The 20,782-nt window shown below is 45.2% G+C and overlaps 1 protein-coding gene across 1 annotated transcript in view; it reads left to right on the top strand.

Annotated features, from left to right (window-relative positions):
* The first annotated feature begins 4,463 nt into the window (after nt 1-4,463).
* Nucleotides 4,464-20,782, top strand: part of ADCK1 (aarF domain containing kinase 1) — a 75,578-nt gene continuing 59,259 nt past the window's right edge. The window contains exons 1-3 of the mRNA XM_066321977.1: nt 4,464-4,511; nt 7,332-7,469; nt 11,754-11,837. Of these exons, the coding sequence (XP_066178074.1) occupies nt 7,344-7,469; nt 11,754-11,837 (210 nt within the window). The 5' untranslated portion in view covers nt 4,464-4,511; nt 7,332-7,343. The remainder of the gene's footprint in view (nt 4,512-7,331; nt 7,470-11,753; nt 11,838-20,782) is intronic.

Genomic DNA, 20,782 nt, shown 5'->3' with positions numbered 1-20,782 from the left:
TCATCTGGTGACCTGACCAAATCAGAAAAGAATAAGAAAACATTTGAGAAGTAGAGATCCCACTAGCCATATCTTTAACTTGTACAAATTGGCATTGTTACAGTGATTTTTAGAGTTGAACTTGTTTATAGGTCAGAAGATAGATCTACCTCAATATTTGTGTTGCTGACCATTCACAGAATGGAGATCAGAAGAGTCAAGGGTCAAGGTCTTCTGGTAGCAATTTCCCACCATACCCTTTTCATATCTCCTCTAAGATGATCATCTGGGTCCACAAGTTCATAGGATCACCTTCTTTCTGAGACTGTTTTGTTCTCTTTTCCCATGCCTCCTCTCCATACGTGAGGAATATCTAGTATAAATGAGCCTTTGAGGATATCTTGTCATGTTCTTCATCAAAGTGAATCTAAAAAAGACATCGATTCTCCATAGGGAGGGCCGACGCTGACCTTCTGTCCTCTCTTCAGGCGGTCTCTGGCTGTCCTTGCTGCTCGGGTGCTTGGGATGGAGAGGCTGAATCTTTGGGTGTGTATTTGCATTTCATGAGATTCACACCTGGGATGCAAATGTCTTCAACGGGAATGAAAAGGAAACGCTTTTCACAGTCTGTCTTTCACAGCAATTTGGGGTAATCTGAGATTTAATTTATTCACCAGTTGAAAAGGGAAAGGAAATCAAGCCAGCATCTTTCTTTCAAGCCAGGGTTTTTCTTGCATAGCCCCATGCAGGCGCACACAAAAGAGCTCTGATCACTCTAACTAGGTGCTTGTTCTAATTATAGAAAGATTTAGCGTTGGTTACATAATTGCCCACTGCACATCAGCACACGGCATTGTTATGCTACAAAAGCTTCTTTTTTATTCCCCTCTCTGCAGCAGACCCAGTGTCAGCCTGTTTAACAGAAAGCTGCAAGGAACAAAATAATTCTGAAGAAACCTCCCATAGCTTTTCCGGGAGAGGCCAGCGAAACTCAGATGGTGACCTGCTCCCTGTGCAGGGAGCATTGCCAGCATGTGGGATCTAGCCGTTCAAGCAGGGATTGATAGCCCGGGCAGCAGTCTTTTCAGCATCCCGGGTAGAAGCAGTGGGCTGTGGTCAGGAATCAGTGGTTGTGCTGAGGTTAGAGTCGCGGTTTTTGATTTTTATATGCAATAGCACAGTAGCTTTAAATGGACGTCCCACTATTATGCCTGAGCCATGGAGGTTGTGGATTTGAAAACACAAAAATCTATCGCAAAACTTACATATATTTTAGTAGACACAAGAACAGTAGACCTTTCCCCTGTATTTTTAAGCTTTTAAAATTATGTGGTTCAGAGTTGTTACTTCACCTTCAATCTGTATTTATTTCTCTCATTTCCTCAGCAGTACACCAGGTGCACATCTCCCTGACTTTTTTATTTTCTTCCTCTTTTCCCTCCAAACCGTGAAGCTTCCTTCCAACAGTCTTTCCTACATAATTTGCAATGGTCCAAGACTAAGCTGCGATGCTTCACTGCCCCTCATCAGCTCAAAAGCTCCCATCTGTCCTGGAAGGGAAAGAAACTTATGGGATTGCAGCCAGTTTAGCGATCATATGGCTGATACAGCAACTGGCCATGTGGGCCCTGTATCCTCAGTGTGCTAGCAGGGTAATCACCCTTATCTCTGCCCTTCATAATTTGTAGCTGCTTTGTTTCTTAGAGATAATATTTAGCAGGAAGCCCTGGCTGTGCAGGCATTGACGTTAAGGTCTGCCGCAGAATACAAGTGAGGAAAACAAAAATGAAGTGAAGCTGGACGGAAACAAAAGGGATGCTGCGGCAGCTTGACTCTTATCTGGATGCCACTTGCCAACCAATGCTGCTCTGTCACACCCCTCCTCAGCTGGAGAGGGAGAGACAATAACAAAAGCCTCATGGGCTGAGATAAAGACAGAGAGAGATCACTCACTAATTACTGCCGGGGCAAAACATGGGGACTGGGGGAAAATGAAATTAATTTATTTTTACCAATCAGATTGGAGTAGTATAGTGATAAATACCCCCAAATTTTAAGAAACACCTTCCCCAACTCTCCTTTCTTCCCGGGCTAAACTTCACTCCCAGTTTTCTCTATTTTCCCTCCACCAGAAGAGCAGGGTGACAGGGAATGGGGGCTGTAATCAGTTCATAACACATGAATTGTTTGTTGCTGTTCCTTCTGTCACAGGGGTAGAACTCCTCTCACTCTTCTCCTGCTCTATTCTGAGGTCCCTCCCCTGGAGCGTTCTCCACAAACATCTCCAATGTGAGTCCTTCCCATGAACTCCAGTTCCTCAAGAACTTCTCCAGCACGGCCCCTCCACAGGGTCACAAGTCCTGCTAGCAAATCTGCTCCAGCGTGGCCTCCTCTTTTCATAGATCCAGAGGTTCCTGCCAGGTGCAGCTCTAGGGGGTCACAGCCTCCTTTGGGCATCCACCTGCTGCAGTGTGGGGTCCCCCACAGCGGACATCTGATACACATGGACCTCCATGGGCTGCAGGGGCACAGCTGCCTCATCATGGTCCTCACCACAGGCTCCAGGGGAATCTCAGCTCTGGCACACGGTGTATTATGACCCTGAGATTAGCTCAGCTGTTTAAAAAGAATGGTGCTAATAACACCGAGGTTGTGGCATTGATCCCAGTGTGGGCCATCCACTGAAGAGTTGGACTTGATGTTCCTTCTGGATGCCTTAGGATATTCTGTGATCTGAAAATAGCCACCTCCTGCCTCTCCTTCTCCATTGACCTTGGTGTCTGCAAGAGCTGTTTCTCTCACAGATTTCCATTCTTTTCTTCTCTGACTGCAATTACTTCTGCACAAGATTTTTTTTTTCCCTCTTCTTAACTATGCTATCAGACAGGTGCTACCACTGTCACTGACAGGCTTGGCCCTGGCCAGCAGCTGGCCTGTCTCAGAGCCAGGTGGGGTTGGGCCTTTCAGACGTAGGAGACATTTCTATCAGCTTTTCACAAAAGGCACCCTGTAGCCTCCCCCACTAACAAAACCTTGCCACACAAATCCAATGCAGTTACCCATCAAATTATGTTGTCCCCAATATTATGTTGTTCTTTTACGAAAATATTTAACACACCATTGTTCCACTGCCAGGGAGAAGGTAGTTAAATTACATTTACAGCACTTTTTCACAGGGGTTTGGATATAAAACCTATTCATCCAGGAAGAGAGACATGCCATCAGAATGTTTTCTTGAGTGCAATGTCCTCATCTCCTGAGCTAGGAGATGGGGACAGGGAACAGAATAGTCCCCTTGTAATCCAGGAGAAAGCAGTTAGTGACCTGCTGAGCCACTTAGATGCTCACAAGCCTGTGGGACCAGATGGGATCCATCCTAGGGTGATGAGGGAGCTGGCAGATGAGCTTGTGAAGCCGCTCTCCACAATTGACCTCAGTCCTGGCTCCCTGGGGAGGTCCCAGATGACTCAAGGTTACCCAATGGGAACCCATCCATAAGGAGGGCCAAAAGGAGGATCTGGGGAACAACAGGCCTGTCTGTCTGACCTCAGTGCCTGGCAAGTTTATGGAATAGATCATCTTGAGTAAAATGACACTTCACTTACAGGACATCCAAGTGATCAGACCCAGCCAGCATGTATTTTGGAGAGGCCTTACCTGCCTGGTACACGAGGGGAAGGTGTGGATGTTGTCTACCTGGACCAGTGAAGGCTCTGGAGCACAAGTCCAATGAGGAGCAGCTGACGCGAGGATTGTTTAGCCTGGAGAGAAGGAGGCTGAGAAGGAGACTTATCACTCTCTAGGATTACCTGAAAGGAAATTGCAGCCAGGCGATGGTTGGCACCTTCTCCCAGGCAAGTAGCAATACCACACGAGAACTGTGCTGTGGAAGGGGCGGTTTAGGCTGGATATTAGGAAGAGGTTCCTCACTGAAAGGGTGATTAAACATTGGAATGGGCTGCCAGGTGAGGTGGTGGAGTCACTGTCCCTGGAGGTGTTTAAGAAAAGACTCTGTGTGGCACTTAGTGACCCAAGTACATGACAAGGAAGAATGGGTTAGGTCATAGATTGGACCCAATGATCTTAAAGGTCTTTTTCAACCTAGTTGGTTCTGTGAAACAGATAGTGAAATTTAATTTAAGTGTGAAAATTAATTTAAGCATGGAATTTTTTTACGCGCACAGAAGATGGGTTTTCTGGGTGCCCCACAGACAAAGTGGGACTACGTTACCCTGCAGTTACCGAACGGGAGGAGGTAACAATCCTGCAATCCGTGGTGCAGCAAGGGCGGAGGCGGCAGCACAGTCCGGGAGCCGTCGAAGCGCAGCGCCCCACCGCCGCTCCCCCCGCTCACCCTCCGTGGGCTCGCCCAGGGGCCGCCCCTCGCAGTCCCACCGCGGCCCCGCCCCTCCGAACGGCCGCCACGGAGACTACATTTCCCGGCGTGCCTCGCGGGGCAGGGCCGTACCGTGGGCGAGTGGAGGGGGGAGCGGCGTGGGGCGCGCGCGAGTTAAGTGCCGGCGAGGCGCTCGGTAAGTGCCGCTCCGAGCGCCGGCGGAGCGCCCGGGCCCTGCCGCTCTCACAGCCCTCACGGCCGCCTCGGCCCGTGCCGGGGACTCCGGGCCCAGGCGGCGAATGCCACCCGCAGCTGCGGCCCCGGCGGCGGGGACGCGGTTGTCGCGGGGCTCGGCGAGGCCGCGGCTGTTCGTGGAGGCGGGAGCGGCGCGGGGCGCGGACGCTGCTCCGGGAGACCGGCCCGGGCTGAAGGAGAGCCGAGAGCAGGCGGCGCCGCCCTTGTGTCCTTCGCGGGCAGATCTCGGGCGCGGCGGCGGGCTCGGGGCCCGGAGCGGCCTGGCGGCGGCTTTGAGCGGCCCCGGGCCCCGCTGCCCTCGGGGCGGTCACCGCGCCGGGGCAGGTGGTGCCGGGGTCACCTTCGGGGCTCCGACGGGGAACCGGCACCGTCCCGGCTGCCCCTGCTGGGAACAGGAGAAGCCTGGATGTAACGCGAGGGACACTCGGGGGCACCAAGTTGTGTGAAAGTCAAAGAAGCCACCTCACCTAGGTGAAAAAAGAGCTGGAGGTGATCTGTCAAAGCAGGGCTTAATAACAGAGGCGGTGACATCCCAAGGCTTCTTTCACAGCTGACAGGGCCCTTAATATATCCCCGGGGGTGTCGTAATGGTTCATTTACATGGAAAAGGCTCCTCTATACTTTATGCAAAACTTTGAAATACAATTTACTATGGATAATTCTGTTTCTGTACCTTATATTGGAGGGGTTTTAATTATTCCCTTTTTTATTGCTACAACACGCTAAGCATGAAAGCAGGAACTTTCTTGCTGAAGAATTCAGCTTTGCTGCCTGTTTATTTGCTACCTAAAGTTGCCATCCTCTGTTCGTGACGTACAGCTGGCGGGTATGGCAATAGACGTGATGTAACAAACTGCAGATTATAGCTTCAGGTAGGATTGAGATGCAAGAACAGATGGACCTGCATCCTGCTTTCAATAAAATGTTCTTTCAGTGATTGAGAAAGTGAAGGAAAAAAATAATGAAAAAGAGAGGCATATTTTCTGTTAAGAAAATGTCACTGCACCTTTCACTTTTCAATAAATGAAATTTTACAGAAACGTACAAGGATCACAAATGGTTTAATTGAAACACTTTGCAAAAAATGACTTTTGAAGGTGACAGAGGATACAAGAGATCTCTGTACAAAGAAAGATTGGTCCTGCTTGAAAAAAACCCCAAAATTTCTAGAATTCCAGTGAGGCAGGGGAAGGAGGGTGTTTTTTTTTTTTGTGAAGTGCATGTACCTTTGGCTGCAGTCAAGAGCCCAAGTTTATTTTCTGTTGAGTTTGAGCATGGATTCAAAGGAGTCCTGGTCAGCCAGCTACCCACTATGAGAGGAGAAAAAGCTGGGTTACTGCAGGCAGCTCTGACAGGCACTGACAGAATATGTCTCAGCTTTTCTGCCTCACAGTTACCTAGGGTTTGTAAGGAAATAAAAGGAAATAATAAACTTTGGCTAAGGTTCACGTACAAAGGTCTCTTGTGCTATATTAGCTTATTTTCCTGATTGTGTTCTTGTGAACTGTTTTTGAACGGCTTGACCTGCGTCACTGCATGTGTTTTTTGGTTACAAGGCTTCCAAGAGAAAAGGCACGAGCCAGACTGACCCTGCTAAAGCTTCACAATGAGAAGTAGGCAAGTTTCTCAGTCAAGCCTAGGAGTGGGAGGATTAGTAGACTCCATCTTGATGGGGTAAGAGCCTGCACTGTGTCAAGGGTGCTCTTCAGAGCTTGCAGAGAAGGGACAATACCTTTTGATTTGTGGTAAAGCAGAAGGAATGGTCAATCATACTTTCTGCCCAATACCAGCCATGGGGAGAGGAAAGAAAAATGTTATTTTTTTCATATCCGAGTCCTCTATGGTGATATAAAGAAGTTGAAAAAATATATATTCACATATGTGTTTATGTTACTTTATATTCTGCAAACAATGTGATCCAAATAGTGATCCAAAGTGCTTAGTGTGGGAAATGTGTTCATTCCCCACCCTCATCTCACAGGGAGAAAGTGGTTGAGAAGTGTTTCACCCCAGGCCTGTATTGGGCCTGTGGCAGACCTAGGAATAGGCTGTAGATTCCTGCAGATGCCTGTTCTGCCCTGTCTGGCACTTGAATGGGATGGTGATAATGAGAAAACAGATCTCACTTGGTCACTCTGATCATGTCCTCCATCCCCTGCGTTCTCTGTGGTAGTCTGGCACTGACTGCTGGAGTGGCATTACAACCTCCTAGGATGCATTGCCTCTTCCTAGACAACTCATCATCATTTAGAGCTGGCCTGGCAGAGTTTCTAACAAGCTTTGGGTTTTCTTGATGTTGCAGAAGCTCTTTTTAAACTCTGTTTTTTTAATATCTTCTGTTGTCCCCTTTAAATCAGCCTATGCTGTGATATCTTCAAAACTTAGTGTTAAAAAGTGCCTGTTGATAGGATCAGAATTGACTTTTGGTGATATCATACATCCTTCTGTCTGTCCACCTGTTGTGTCTCCTTGAAAAGCCTTTGGGATCCTGAACAAATGTTTTGTTGCACATATGCAAGGTCTAGCAGTGAGTTACCTCTGGATTTGTGGCCAGTAGACACTGTTGAGTTAGGAATGGCAATAAGCAACTTAACCCTCAGTTGCTGGGTGTTTGCTTGAGCTCTTGGCTGGGGGCAGTGCTAGCAATGTGTCATTAGGAAAGGAGCAATTAAAAGTTGGATTGTCAGGTCCTCTGGGACTGTAGGCATCAGATCACTAAGTCCTTATCAGATGTTACAGTTGCTGTTTTGTGTCTCAGCAGGGTTCATCAGTCATGGCACTAAGGGCCTTGAAATTTGCCTCATTGACAGCAGCTGCTTCTGGCATCTATCTGTATGGAAACAAGTTCCTGGATCCTAATGATTTTGGAGTTGTTCGTGTGGGCCGAGCCATTGCCACAGTAAGTTTTACCTTAGCAATGTGCAGAAAGATTCCTAGATGGGTAAAGGAGTTGATGTTCACAAGAACTTGGGATTTTCTGCATTCCTTGTCAGCATTTTCAGTTGGCAGCTGGCTTAGGAAATCAGAATGTCTGTGAGGAGCTCTTCAAGTCCTTGACACAGTGGGGATAAAAGAGATGAAAGCATGCAAGGAGTACAGCTGTTGTTTTCACATTTTGGAAAGGGAAAAGTGGAGATACTGAGCTGCAGAGAGCTGTCTTTGCTTCCCTGAATAGGGTGGGACCTTCAGTGCAAGGGCTCACTTTAGACCCACATTTTCGTCAGCCACCCTTCAAGGTCAGTCTCTCAGGTGCAGTGTACTGCTGCTTTTTAAGAGTGTCTTAGTTTAAACCCTCTTCTTTGCATATGCCATTTTTACATTTTGTTTTAAGTATCCTGGTTGTATTGATAAACTGGGGTAACCATTGCCCCATGACCCTTGGTATGAGATTTGGGAAGAAGGACTGGTGTTTTGAGGATCATTCTCAAAGCAAGAGTAAAGTGAGAATGGGTGATTACATACTTCTGAGGTTGGAATGGTTTCCAGATATGTAAAATGGGCACTATATCTGCCTAGCATCACTGGTGTTTCTCAGAAAACTGGTGATGGAGACTGCTGCCTTCTCCTTGACAATGTTCACTGATGAATCCATGAGCAGCCAAGAACATGGAGAGCAAAGACTCTGGAGGGGGTATCAGTCTCCCTGTACCTCACTTGCGTTATACATCTGTCACTTCAGGCCACAATCTCCATCATTTACAGACCCCCAGTGGTAAGCAGCTGTCTGTCTGCATTTTCTGTGACTTTTAAGCACTCTGTTAATGAGTTTTACAAGGATTTAGCTCCTGAGGGCAGATGCAATAAGAAACAAGCTCTATGGGTTGGCTCAGGTGCCATGTGTGTGCAGAATCATAAACTGTTGTGAAAAATGAATGTTTATTTTGAAAGGATGAAGGCAGAAATACAAACCGTAGTCTTTCCTTATACCTTAACAAGTGCTAAGCTTCATGCTCTGTCCCTGACCATAAGGCAATGCTGCCTGGTGGCAGGGAGCAGCTCTTTCCCTTTTAAAGCACAGGAATTGAGGCATGGAGAGGGAATGCAGCTTCTTATTGCTGGAGGAGAATCTGTTATTCAGGGTGTTTGGGTTCTCCAGTGTGTCCTTGAGTTCTGCTTGCTTGACTAGTGTTTCTCAGTCTTTCTTAAGGCACTGTTTTTGTGGTAATCTACTGTTTAAGACAAAAACAAGTGAGAAGTTCCAGTGATGAGGCTGTGCAGTTGGTCTATGTTTTGAGTGATGGTGAGAGGTTACTTTCCTGAAAAATAGGAAGTAGGGGGAAGGAAATATTCTTTGCTTTAGATGATGGCAAATTGCAGACATGCCTTCAGGGAGGTCACAAGTCATTGGCTGTAAAGTGCTTCACTGGTCCTGCTCTTAAATGCATTAGAGGATTCTGCACCCACAGTTGCAAGCAGTGACCTCAAAACCAAGTCACCAATGCCAGTCACCAAGTCACTTCTGTAGGTGATGGCAGCATGTGTTTAAATCTGTGTGTATATTTAAAAAAAATAATGTTCTCTTTCTGAATTCTGTTTCTTCTGATACGTATGACTGCATGTGTTTGAGTTGCTTCTGAGAGATTAGTCTTCCTGCACCAGTGACCTCTGCCTTCCCTGCTCATTGTTGGACAGTCAGAAATCAGCTCTCATCTGAGCACAGGCAGCCTGAATTGCTGTCCTTCCTTGGCCATGGACCAGGTGAAGCCAATAGAGCAGACACGTTTACTTCTAAGAAGCTCAGCTTTAGGATTATTCTTTTTACAAATGAAAGATAAATCTCTGTAGCAAACAAGTGATTTTGAGTATTGGTGACATCTACATGGACCTAAAGTATCTGTCCTTCAATCTAGCCCTGCCCTGGCTTCTTACCTGAATGCTTGACTCCATCATTGAACCACAGCTAGACAAAAGCAGACTGTAATGGAGAGACTGCAATTCTTAAGAGCTAATAAGTTTAGCAGCAGACACAAAACTTTAAGACAAGTTACAGTGGGGCAAACAAAACAAAAGAGAAGCCTGGAGAAAAGAACACATGAAGACCAAGGAACCTGACAGACAACTATGAGACCCAGGACAGATTTCATTTGAGTTTGATTAGAGAGATTTGAGTCTGGTTGTATTTTCAGCATGTTGGTTCAGTAGTTCTTTGCAGACTCCATAAGAAACTTGATGAAGCTCACTAGTAGAAAATTTCTTTTTAATGCCCTGTTTAGGGAACTGGCTCTTACGTATGGATAGACAGCTGTTCAGGGGGAACATTGTGCCATGTATTCTGAGGCTGAGGATAGGTTTTGGAGCAGTGGGAGAGTGTACAGTGTTGAGAATTCATTGATACCAAGTGGGACATTAACTCTGGGCAGGATGCAAGCTCAGTGAAAGTAATCTGGCATTTGTAAAGGGAGGGATTGGTTGATTTGGTATATCTTTTTATAACTTGGAGCTTCAGTCTCACACTGTAACATGAATGACAGCACTAGTCTTGGATGAGGACGAAGTCAGTGGCGTGGGCAGCCTCACGCTGCAGAGTGTTTCTGTATTCTGGTAAAATTAGAAAGCTGGCAGAGCCGTTGTGCATTTGCTGTATTCTTTTGAGAGTAGATGAGTTGTTTTGGTTATGTGGAAGGAACATTCTGTGCAGTAGCTAGACACTGGGAGGGATTTGGCAATGTCAGAGTTGCCTATCAGGATCATCATAATATTAATTTAGTGTTTAAGATTACAGTGTAATTAGCAACCGCTTAATTAATTCCCTCTTCCTCTGTAATACAGGCCAATCTGTTAGCTGCTTCTTTTTGAGTTGGAGGTGATAATTACCCTTGTGGACCAGAGATAAAATAAGAACCAACTCAAGCCTTCATGCAAGACTGATTCAAACCTCTCTCCACTTCAAAGTTGTTCTTTGAGGTTGTGAAGATGCTTTGAAAAATTTTTCTTCTGAATAGTCTCTGTAGCTGTGCAGCTCCTGAGTTCACCAGGGGCAAGAGAGCATGAAAAGCCAGAAAAAAAATTTACTGTGTTCAGTTTACAATTTGGAAAACAGGAAACATGAGAAACCTAACCTCCACAAGGAAGGAGTATATCTGTTTGTTACTAATTCCCAGCTTGGTCAACTCTTGGATGCATTTCTGAGCTTTTGACTCTTTCCCTACTGTCAGTTTTGCTGGCTTTGTCTCAAACCAGGTTTGCTTCCCTTGCCTCCTTGGCTTTCATGATATGTTGACTGTACTTTGTGCCCTTCCTGGACATGTTTATGTTTATGTTTATAGTATCCTGTGCCAGAATAGAATGCTACCCATTCAGTAGGGAGATTTGAGGGAAACCTGACTTTGAATGGGTGTTATGCAAATGGTTCTTCATGGTGAGGATCTTGAAGTTAAAATGGCACATAGTGGACAGGCTCCTCCAGGTGTATGTTCCCTTCTCTCCCTCCAGACACGACCTCTGTGTTTCTCTCCCATTCACTGATGTTATGACTGTGGAAAGAGAGGAACTTTAGTGATAGGAATTGTGAAATACACTAGATCTATTTTCAGAAATCATTAAGGCATGAAAGAAAATAATTCCATTGTCCGTGGCAATGTCTAACAGGCTTGAGCTGGCTCCCATATCCTGGTTTTTTAATTGGGTATTTGACCCTTTGGCCCCATAGTCCTTTGTGCAGTTGAACATCTCCAAAAGTACTGCTGCTTGTGCTAATCCGAGTTTGTCTTCAGTCACTCTATTCCCTGCTGCGGCTCTTCCCAGAGCAAGCTGGTTAGGCAGTTTTGAGCTGTGGAGTGTGGGATAACTGCTGTGGCACAAACAGAGTCTGAATGGCCTCTGTTACAAGCAGCAGACCTTACTGTGGAAGCCCCATATGGCTGACTGAAGATGGGAGTCTGCTGTGCAAGGTGCTTTACAGAGATTAGGAAAATGCTTTGAGCATCTCAAATAGAAGATAGTATAAAAGTGTTGAGAGTTGCTTACATATAGCTACATATCAATGAGGCCCCTGCACTTCTTTTTATATGTGTTCATTGAAATTAAATATTTTCATTTAATGTATTAATGAGTCTGTTGTCATAGGCTTCACTGTGGAGCCTTTGTGAACTTTGGAACCTAAGGTACATGCATTCTTTTTAACAGAAGTCTCCTTATTTTGATAACTCTAGAGCTTGCTCAGCATTTCTGGTTTCATTTGCAGACGGCAGTTATCTCCTACGACTACCTCACCTCTCTTCGGAGTGTCCCATACGGATCAGAGGAGTATGAGTTCCTCAAATCACAGGTAGGTAGTAGCACTGAACTGCATTCCTTGGAAACAGCAAGGCACAGGTGTGTTGCTGTAGTGCTGTCAGCTTAATAATTCAATATGCTTCCTGTAATATTGTTAACAGCAATATTAGGTAACAGCCCCGTATTAGATCAGCATCTTGCAGGACTTGCATTGCCCATTGGAGAAGGTCCTTTGTCAAAAGTAGCCATATGCATCCAGTGCTCACTTAAGTCCAATAGAGACTCAAGTCCTTGCTGTATGCATTTGGGCTCTGCAGCCAGATCTCTGCTGCCCAGACAGCTTAGCTGCTGACAGTGGCCTGGCAGTGCTTTTTTATTGTTTGGTAATGGCCCTAACACGAAGGTTGACTGATTTAAGTAAAATGAGTGTGTTGAAAAGGAAATAATAGAGATGAATCAGACTTGCAGATCTCTGAGGAAATGTGAATTGTGCAAAGAAGTGTACATCTCATTGCGAAAAACACTGTTGTGTTTTGATATCAGTAATTAGCAATAATAGCAAAAGCATTTCTAGTGAGAAGGAAGACAAGCTCCCCTACTGCTCCTCTCAAGTCTTGTGCTGCACTTTTCATTCCAGCCTATAGCTCTATAGTTCATTGAGCTGTGAATGACACCCAGTTTTAGTTGAGTGTTTGTGATGTATGTTAGGCAGAGTTTCTCTGCTATTCCGGTTCAAGGCCTCTTTGGAGTGGGAAGTACAGCTTGTGCTAAATTAGGCCAGTCTGCATAAAAGTTTGTATAGTGTTTGAAGTAAGGTCTTTAGCCTCATTTTTCTTCTTGGTACATGTAGGTTTTAGGCCACTGATGTGGTTGGTTATAATGCATGGAGTGGTGCTCTCCAGGGATTCTCAGACTGGAGGGGCTATAAAGCTGTAAACAGCCTTGAGTAAGGTAGAAATCAGTGACACTGGACTCCACATCACCAATATGGTCTTAGTGTATCTGGAATGGTTTGCAGAATGCCTTCCTTGGGCTTGTTCTTGTCCTCTGCTGTCTAAAGATGTTGAGCTGTTCTAATGTAGCTCTGCATCCCAAGTCAGTGGCACGGATGTCCTGGCATCAACTGGAGATATGTGTGTTGGAGTCTGGAGTTGTGTCTGGAGTTCACTGTCCATCTGCCCATGTCTATCCTGAACCTTTGAAACCTGGTTTGGAGAAAGACTGCATGTAGTTTCCTTGAGCAACACCCAAGTTGTGGAGAGCTTTCCATTTGGCAGAATTTGCAGCAGCTGTTGCAAATTCCTCACCTTTTGCCATGTATCTCCATGGTTTCATTAACCTGTGTTATGCAGGTTTTGATGATTTGTCAATCATCAAAAATCATCTCAAGCAGCCAGAAAGGGCCCTGTTTGCTGGCATTATGCAAAGCTGTGGCCTCCCTGCTTGGCAGCCAGGACTAGTCAGCCCCTGCACGTGGCCAAGCCAGTGACAAGCACAACATGCCAGCATGGCCAGCACTAGCCTTCAGCTGCATAAGGGGGCATGAGCTGGGAGACAGGGGGAAATCTGCACAGGCACAGCGTGAATTGGTGAAACCCATTGACCAGTGGAGCTGGTCCTGCTGTTGACAGCAGTTGTGTGGAGTGCCACCACTGAGCCTGGCAGGAGCAGAACTTGTGGGGTCTTCAGCAACAACCCCGCAGAGCTTGTGCTAGTGAAACATAAGATTGGCATGGGAGATACTTCAGAGCTGGGCAATTGCACACCAAACTGTTTATCTTGGTTCAGTTTTGAGTGGATGGCAGGTCTTTACCACCTTGCAGCTTTTTTAACTCTCTGTGGCAGCTGATTTTGTTGGTCTTGTACTAGCTCAGAATGACTTGTAAGAAGTTACCCCGTTGGAGTTGGTACTTAAGATTAGTCACTGGATAGGGCCAAGAGAATATGAATGGCCTGCCCAAATAAGTATTGTGTTTTAACAATACTTATCCAGATATTGCTTCCACCAGCCTCTGTCCTGGATAGATCTCTACTAGTCTCAGCCCTTCATTGTAATCTCTCTGTTTCTGTCCTTCTGTTGAGGCCAGCTGAAGGCTGCTCTTCATAAAGTGAGAGTTTCTAATTTTCTTTTAAGCATATGTATGAATTAGTTGCTGATTTCCAGATGCAGTTTTGGTGCTGTGCCTAGAAGACTCTCTGAGGCAGGGTGTATGTGTATGTGTGTATGTGGTTGTGTGAGGGGTGGTGACCGTGGGACCACTGATTGTGTCAGAAGGTCTGAATCTGCTTTTTATGCCTCTGTCTCGAGTGTTGCAGTGCAGGTGCACATATATGTCTGTGATGTGCTTGCAGCTGGAAGTGGAAAAACACTTTTTCCAGTGGATCTCCTTCTGGTACTCAGCTTAGTGGTGATGCTACTCCAGTGCAAATAATGCTTAACTTGTTCTCCATGGATTCCCAGTGAGACAGTAAACTGGGGTCTCTAAATTACCCATGACCTTGCATGAGAGATGGGAAGGTTCAGTGGCAGCACCAGTCCCTGAGCCTACTGGGGCCAAACAGGGACATAGTCATTAGGAAACAATTAAATGCAAAGCAGATTAAAAAGGAAATGGCTTCCCTAGGGACGTTTAGCCAGGTTCCCACTTAGCTCCATGGAATTATCTTAAATTTTACTATACATTTCTGTCCCTTGTTAACCACTTTTGATGCTAATGTTCTAAGCCCTTCAGTTCCCAGCACTTTTTTATGGCCAGAGGATGAGGAGTGTTTTACTACTTTCCATGAGATGGCAAGCAGTAGATGGGAATTCACTGTGTATCCTGAGGTTAGTTTGCATCTCCCTGGATCTCCTGTCAACTAGGAGATATGAGAACCCACTTGCCAAATGGCACACACCATCCCTCAGCAACAGCCATTTTTCTTTCCTGCACCTGGCTGAGGCAGAGATGAACCTGCTTATGTGCTTGGGCTTTATGTCCTTCCCAATGGTTGCTTCATTTCACCACTGATGGCTCAACCACATTGGAAACTGAATCTTTCTCCTAAGTTAGGGGTCCTTCCCTGGTGTGTGGGCCCTTTTCCTGCATGTGATGGTACTGCCAGTGTACTGATGTCAAGGGCAGTGCTAGCCACTGGTTGGCTCCAAGACATCATATGTCTGTAGGTCTAGTGTCAGGAGCATCAGGGGAGGTATGACGTTTCTTCATTTTATGTGTGTTTCATTAAATGATTCTGGACATCTTTGCACATGTAAGCTTGGGCATTTCTTTTCATTTCTACTCTTGCTTGCACTAGGCCAAAGGAAGGAGGGCAGCCTGCTCAGTGCCATTTCCTTACCTATTGTTTTCTCAACAAAACATTTTATTCTGTAGAAGGCTACATTTCTCTGACATTCTTCTGCCTCAATGAATGTTGGCCCTTCACAGTGTTTGTCTCCTCAGTACCAAGTCAGCCCATCATGTGACATTTCCAGTGGTGTTCCTTGCAGTGTAGCATCTGGATGTCTTGGCTGACACTTCTTCATTGCTGCCATCAATCACCAATTTCTGTTGATCCTGCTGTCAGTCAGGAGGTGTGTCACAACATGCAGTTTGTTTAAGGGCTGGTATCAATTCCGAGTTGTCAGTGTGGTAAGAGGGTTGCAATGGGTCAGTTGTCTTGCAGATTTTGGCACAAGTGGCCACAGTTGAAACAGTTGCTCACAGTTGCTCACAGATGAGCAGGACATCTTTTTGTTGTTTTCCTCTGTAAGACAAAAGGTTACTTCTGTGATTTTTTTTTTTCCTTTTTGTAATGAAGAGGAGACAGCAAGGAGAAAAAGTATCTATGGTCAAGGTATCTCAGAAGACTGTGGGAATCCATTCTTGAATTAACTTTGTTGGCTACAAAATTGCTTTGTCAGAGACAAGCCATTTGGGGAGGTTAATTAAATGTCCTCCTTTTGAGAGCGGAATGAGGATGTTCTTCTCATTCAAACTTATGGTTATTGGACTGTCAGTACCTGGGCAAATATTTGGAAAGTGCAACCTTTTGCCACCATCATACAGAATACGATTTCTTGCTCATTGAGGCTCTTCTTGGCTTTGGTATATTTACTTCTCACAGTGGAGTGGGTATTTTCAAATTGAGTTTTGTCTCACAGTGAAGTTGCACAGTTGAAGGATCTTGGAAAAAAGAGGAAGGAATGTATATGTGTGTGTTTTCAAAAATAATCTATAGTTTCTGGATAGTTTAGACCAATGGAATAGCCTGTGTCTTTGGACTTCCCTTGTGATTCAGTAACACTATGTGCCTTAAATATTAAGTGATGTCCTAGAAGTTTCTTCCTGGTGGAAGTGGACTGCATTGGGAGAGAGAAGTCCTCAGGAACTCTCCATGGCATTCCTTCAGAAAAGCAACTGTGAGTGAGGACTGTTCTCCACCAAAACCAGTGTGTGCTGTGGTGGGTCTGCTTGTGCTTCAGCCTTTGGTGAACTGAGGTGAGAAACGAATGAACTTTCCTATGAGACACGAAATAGCCATTAGGTGGCAGTGACTTTCTGTTACCAGACTAAATGGGAACCAGTAATAGAGAGGTGAAGAGCTTCAGAGCCCATTCACAGTCCCTGAGCTGATGATGTTTGGTTGCCCTATTATGTGCTCCCCAGGATATCTCTTCATCTAAAAGGCATGGTCAACGCTAATGCAGTCTAAAAAAGCTACTATCAGGGCCAGCTGGTGGCTTGATGACTCTACATTTGAGCACTGCTGTCTAGCAAACTTCCTGCCAACACATAGAGCATGAAAGCTTTGCACTGAAAACATAACAAGCTGTAAAATAAATCTTATAATTATAAGACACTTCCTTTTCCTCCTTGTGCTTTCCTGAGTGGTGTCAGCTGAATGCTCTGGCCATAGCATCTCTAGGTTTCAATCATGTAGCATTAAAGAGGTCCATTTTTTGTGGGATCTATGCCTATGAAACTAGATGTTCTTCAGTCATCTGCAGTGATTTATTCAGAGAAATGGCCCATCTACTGTGACATTTTTGAAGGAAGAAGGAGGAGAGAAGTGAGGGTAAGGAGGCAGTGCCTATTTTATTGCATGTTTTTTCCCGGCTGTGCATGCTTGTCCCTGAAGTGCTTTGCTCCAGGAGCATAAGTGTGAATTTTCATGCACTCCCTGAGCCGTCTCTCTCAGCTTCCCAGGAGGAGTGACACAGTATGCCTGGGGAGCATTTAGCTGTCTCTCCTCCAGATGGGGCTATCCCTTTTCATATAAATCCCTGAGGACCTCATCGAGTTGCTTCCTTAGAGCTGTTGAAGAGGTAGTATCTGAAAAACATCTCATCTGGTAGAGTGGGGAAACCCTTAGGAAGCCCCGGGAGGATGCAGGCTGCAAGGAGCTTGCATCATAAGGAACATTATAAAAGGAACAAATGAGAAGTGGAGAAATAATCAGGTTTTATTTAGTGTTTGGACTATGCCTTGGGTACCAGTGTGAAATGGACACTGCAGTGCAAATTCACAAGGTATAGAAAGGGATGGTATCTTCTCTGAGGAGGTCATGGTTGATTTCTCTAGATTTTCACCCTAGGTGTGAGTGGCGCAAATACATGTGAACATGGGATTTTTCAGAGGCTGAAGGTCTGTGTAAAGAGGGAAGGAGACAAAAAGCAGAAATTACTTAGGGTGCCACTGTAAGTGACTTAAAGCTGATCCCAGTGGCATTGGATCAGGCCCTGATTACGAATGTTTTTTTAAGGACTGTGTTGCCTTGAACTATTAATGAGTTTGTATGGTTCATAGGACACAGAAACAGAATATTCTGAGTTGGAAGGGACCCACAAGGATCATTGAGTCCAGCTTTTAAGGGAGGCCATCTATAAAATCAGTAGAGCTGACAGGTAGCCAGTACTTAATCTATTCTAAGAGCAGGAAGACAGCTGGCTTGAGAGTAAAAAAAAAATCTTATCTGAGGCTAGGAAAAATAGATCCCTAAAAGTTTCGTTTGGGGATAGAGAATTCCAATGCCAAAGTGGACTTCTGAAATGTATCTTTGTTTGTTTCTTTGAGTCTTTAGCAAGACCCATATTGTGGATTCTGTTCCCTTTTCTAAGGTTCTTGTGGTTAGCTTGCAGTGAAATATTATCTTGAAATACTCCAAGTTAGGAGTACAAATATGATGTAAAACCAGGGATGAAGAGAATAGGTGGCATGCAGAGGATATTTCATGTATTAGACCAGGCTGGAATTTCAGATCAGGACTAAATATTGTAAATTTCCTATGCTAAAGCAGTGACCTTATCACATTCTCCCCAAAGTGGATCTGAAAAAAGAACGTGCTAGAGGGCAGCTCACAATTACCTTACCTGTCAAACAAGTGTCTTCATTTAGCCAGTTAAGTCAGTGGTGAGGGAATTGCTGTGGTGGGTGGTGTCTTGCAAGCACTCCTCTGGACTTGTTTGCAGTGTGGGAGGCAGCTTAGTGGGTTCCAAGCAAATCTTTTTAACATATGTAGGGGCTATGCTGTTTGCATACTTGAGGGAAAGGTGTTTCTGAAAGGAACTGCTATGTTCTTCCATCTAATGTCCCAGGGTCAGGCAGGACTCTGTCAGGCCTGAAGGAAGCCCTGTGGATTAGGAAAAAAGGAAGCTATGTTTCTCTTGAACTAGAGTATTTGATTATTTAGTTCTAGGAATAAACTAAAAAGTATTGTTCATTGTCAGATTTTAAACCTGCCCCTTGCTTTATTTACTAGTGTTCATGTGCCCTGTCTGGAAATGTGCATTTTTGTACATCTGGACAGACAATGGACTGATGTGTTTGCCTGTAGACATGTGCCAGTTTGTTCAGGTTGGAGTCCTTATAGTCAGGCAGCCATGTTTTGAACAGAGTCAAAGGTTCAAAGATGGCTTTGGAAGAGTTAATCCAAGAAGGTAATCAAATTCACTGCTACACTAGTTAAGCCTACTTTTGGTTCTGTAGAACTGGCTTGAGGTGTCTTTATTTTCGTTGAGTGTTTCGTTTCCTTGAATCTTTTTTGGCTTGAGAGTTCTGTCTCAGTGGCTGCAAGTTCTGCTGATGGTGCACCATTCAGAGCAGCTTGCTACTCCTTCCTCTGCAGTAGCATCATTTTGGCAGGTCTGACACCAGTAACAAATTGTTTTTGTCAGTGTACTGAGCCGATGTGACATGGAAGAGGGCCACAGCCAGCAGATAAACAAGGGTTGTCTTTATAAGCCTCCACTCTGTTCCGAGCTCCACTTTAACAAATAATTTGCATGTGAGCTTGCACATATATGAACCTGCCCAGTATTTTATGAAATGCCTTCTGCCAAGCCTGAATCCATTTACTGTTGCTAGTTTTGCTGAATTTAGAGGTAAATTCACTGAAAAGGTCACTAGCAGAATTGCTTTTCAAAAAAACCCATCTTTTAAATGTCTTTACTGCCTGTGCAGTCTTTGTTTGAAAATGTACTCATTTTGAGTTGCCTGTGAACTCTGTAACTGTGCAGTCTGTTTGTTATTGTAGGGCTTTTCTGAACACAAGTTGTTTTTTACAGAACTGCTGAAGGGCAGCAGGCTTTGTTTATCGTAGGACTGTTGTGTGAAGAGAAGTAGGGAAGATAAGCTTTTCTCCCTCGGGCCTTTCCTTTGCATTCACAGTGAGGCAGCAGAGCCAGGCATTTCCAGAGCTCAGCAGGAGCTGTTTCATCTCCTCAATGCCCTGATATTGCATGTTCTGTCTCTCTTCCTCCTCTCCAGGACAACATCCCTGCTTCTATTTCTTGCAGTAAGCTGAGGTTTTGCTGTGTCAGTCTGAATTGGGAGTTATTCCGTGCCAATGTACAGAATGGTGATCCTTGACTGGGTAATGTTAAATTGGAATGATGGCTCTTGAGTGATGAGGATTGAGAAACAGCAAAGCTGTTAGCTGGAACTGCACTTTCTTCACTCTGAACTGTGCTGAGTTCTGTGTGCTTGAGGACATGAGGTGACTGCAATCTGGTGCATATGGGGGCCTCTGAAGAGCAATACCAGCTCCTGCCACCCTGACTGGCAGGGTTGTATTCTCTGCAACTTTCCTTGACTTCTACTCTTCCCAAAGCAGACTGAATCTGTACTAGAAGTGAAGGAGATTTTCAATTCTTTTAAACCTATGTTTTACTTTTAGGGTAGCACGTGTTTGGTAATGTGGTTGAGTACTGAGCAAAATGCACAGAAGCAGCTTCACATATTCATCTCTCCTGGTGTATCCCCATCTGAAGGCTTCCCCCACTGGCCCCACACAGCTGAGCTGTCTGTTCACTTCTACTGCTATCCTGTATGAGCTTCCTGCCTGCTCCAGCTCTGCCTTTATCTCTGTCCACTGATGCCTCAGCCCTGGCTGCCACCTCCCTGCCCTCTGCCCTGCTGGTAGATTGGACATAGGCTTACCCTACCTGGCCTTGCATTCCTCGGTAATTCTTGTGGCAAAGATTTGCCACAATCCCAATTTTCTGAGAACTGAGACCCAAGGGCTGAGAGGATACGTTGCTGTACCCGGGCAGGACAGCTCTCCCAGGCTGTGGCTTTGCACACTTGTGTCAACAGCAGCCAAACTAGCAGATTTCCCCTTCCCAGTCCCTCTCTGGAGTAGGATTTCTGGCTTTGGCACAACTTGGTCCTCATCTGAGAAGATGAGCTCCACAATGTGTGTGCCTTAGTTTTGTCCCTGTAAATCTCACTTCAGGGAGTCAGCTGTCAGGTTCCACAATATGCTGAAATCCAATGAGCTCACTGCCCGAGGAACTCCTCCATTTACAAACAGCCTAGAAACCCACTATATTTCCTATTAGTATGGATGGAATAAAGTGACTAATGCAAACGTGTGAATTTTATTTGAAGGATACTATATTTAAATAAAGTAACAATAACGAGATCCAGCTCTATCCTTTTGCAAAATCTTTGAAATGATGGGATGTATGTGTAGCTAATAAAGGGAAGTTCTTTTAAATAGTGTTCACTGCTTATA

Source organism: Sylvia atricapilla, chromosome 6 (assembly GCF_009819655.1).
Source record: "Sylvia atricapilla isolate bSylAtr1 chromosome 6, bSylAtr1.pri, whole genome shotgun sequence".
Lineage (NCBI taxonomy): Eukaryota > Metazoa > Chordata > Aves > Passeriformes > Sylviidae > Sylvia > Sylvia atricapilla.
This window is presented reverse-complemented; position numbering and strand designations above follow the sequence as displayed.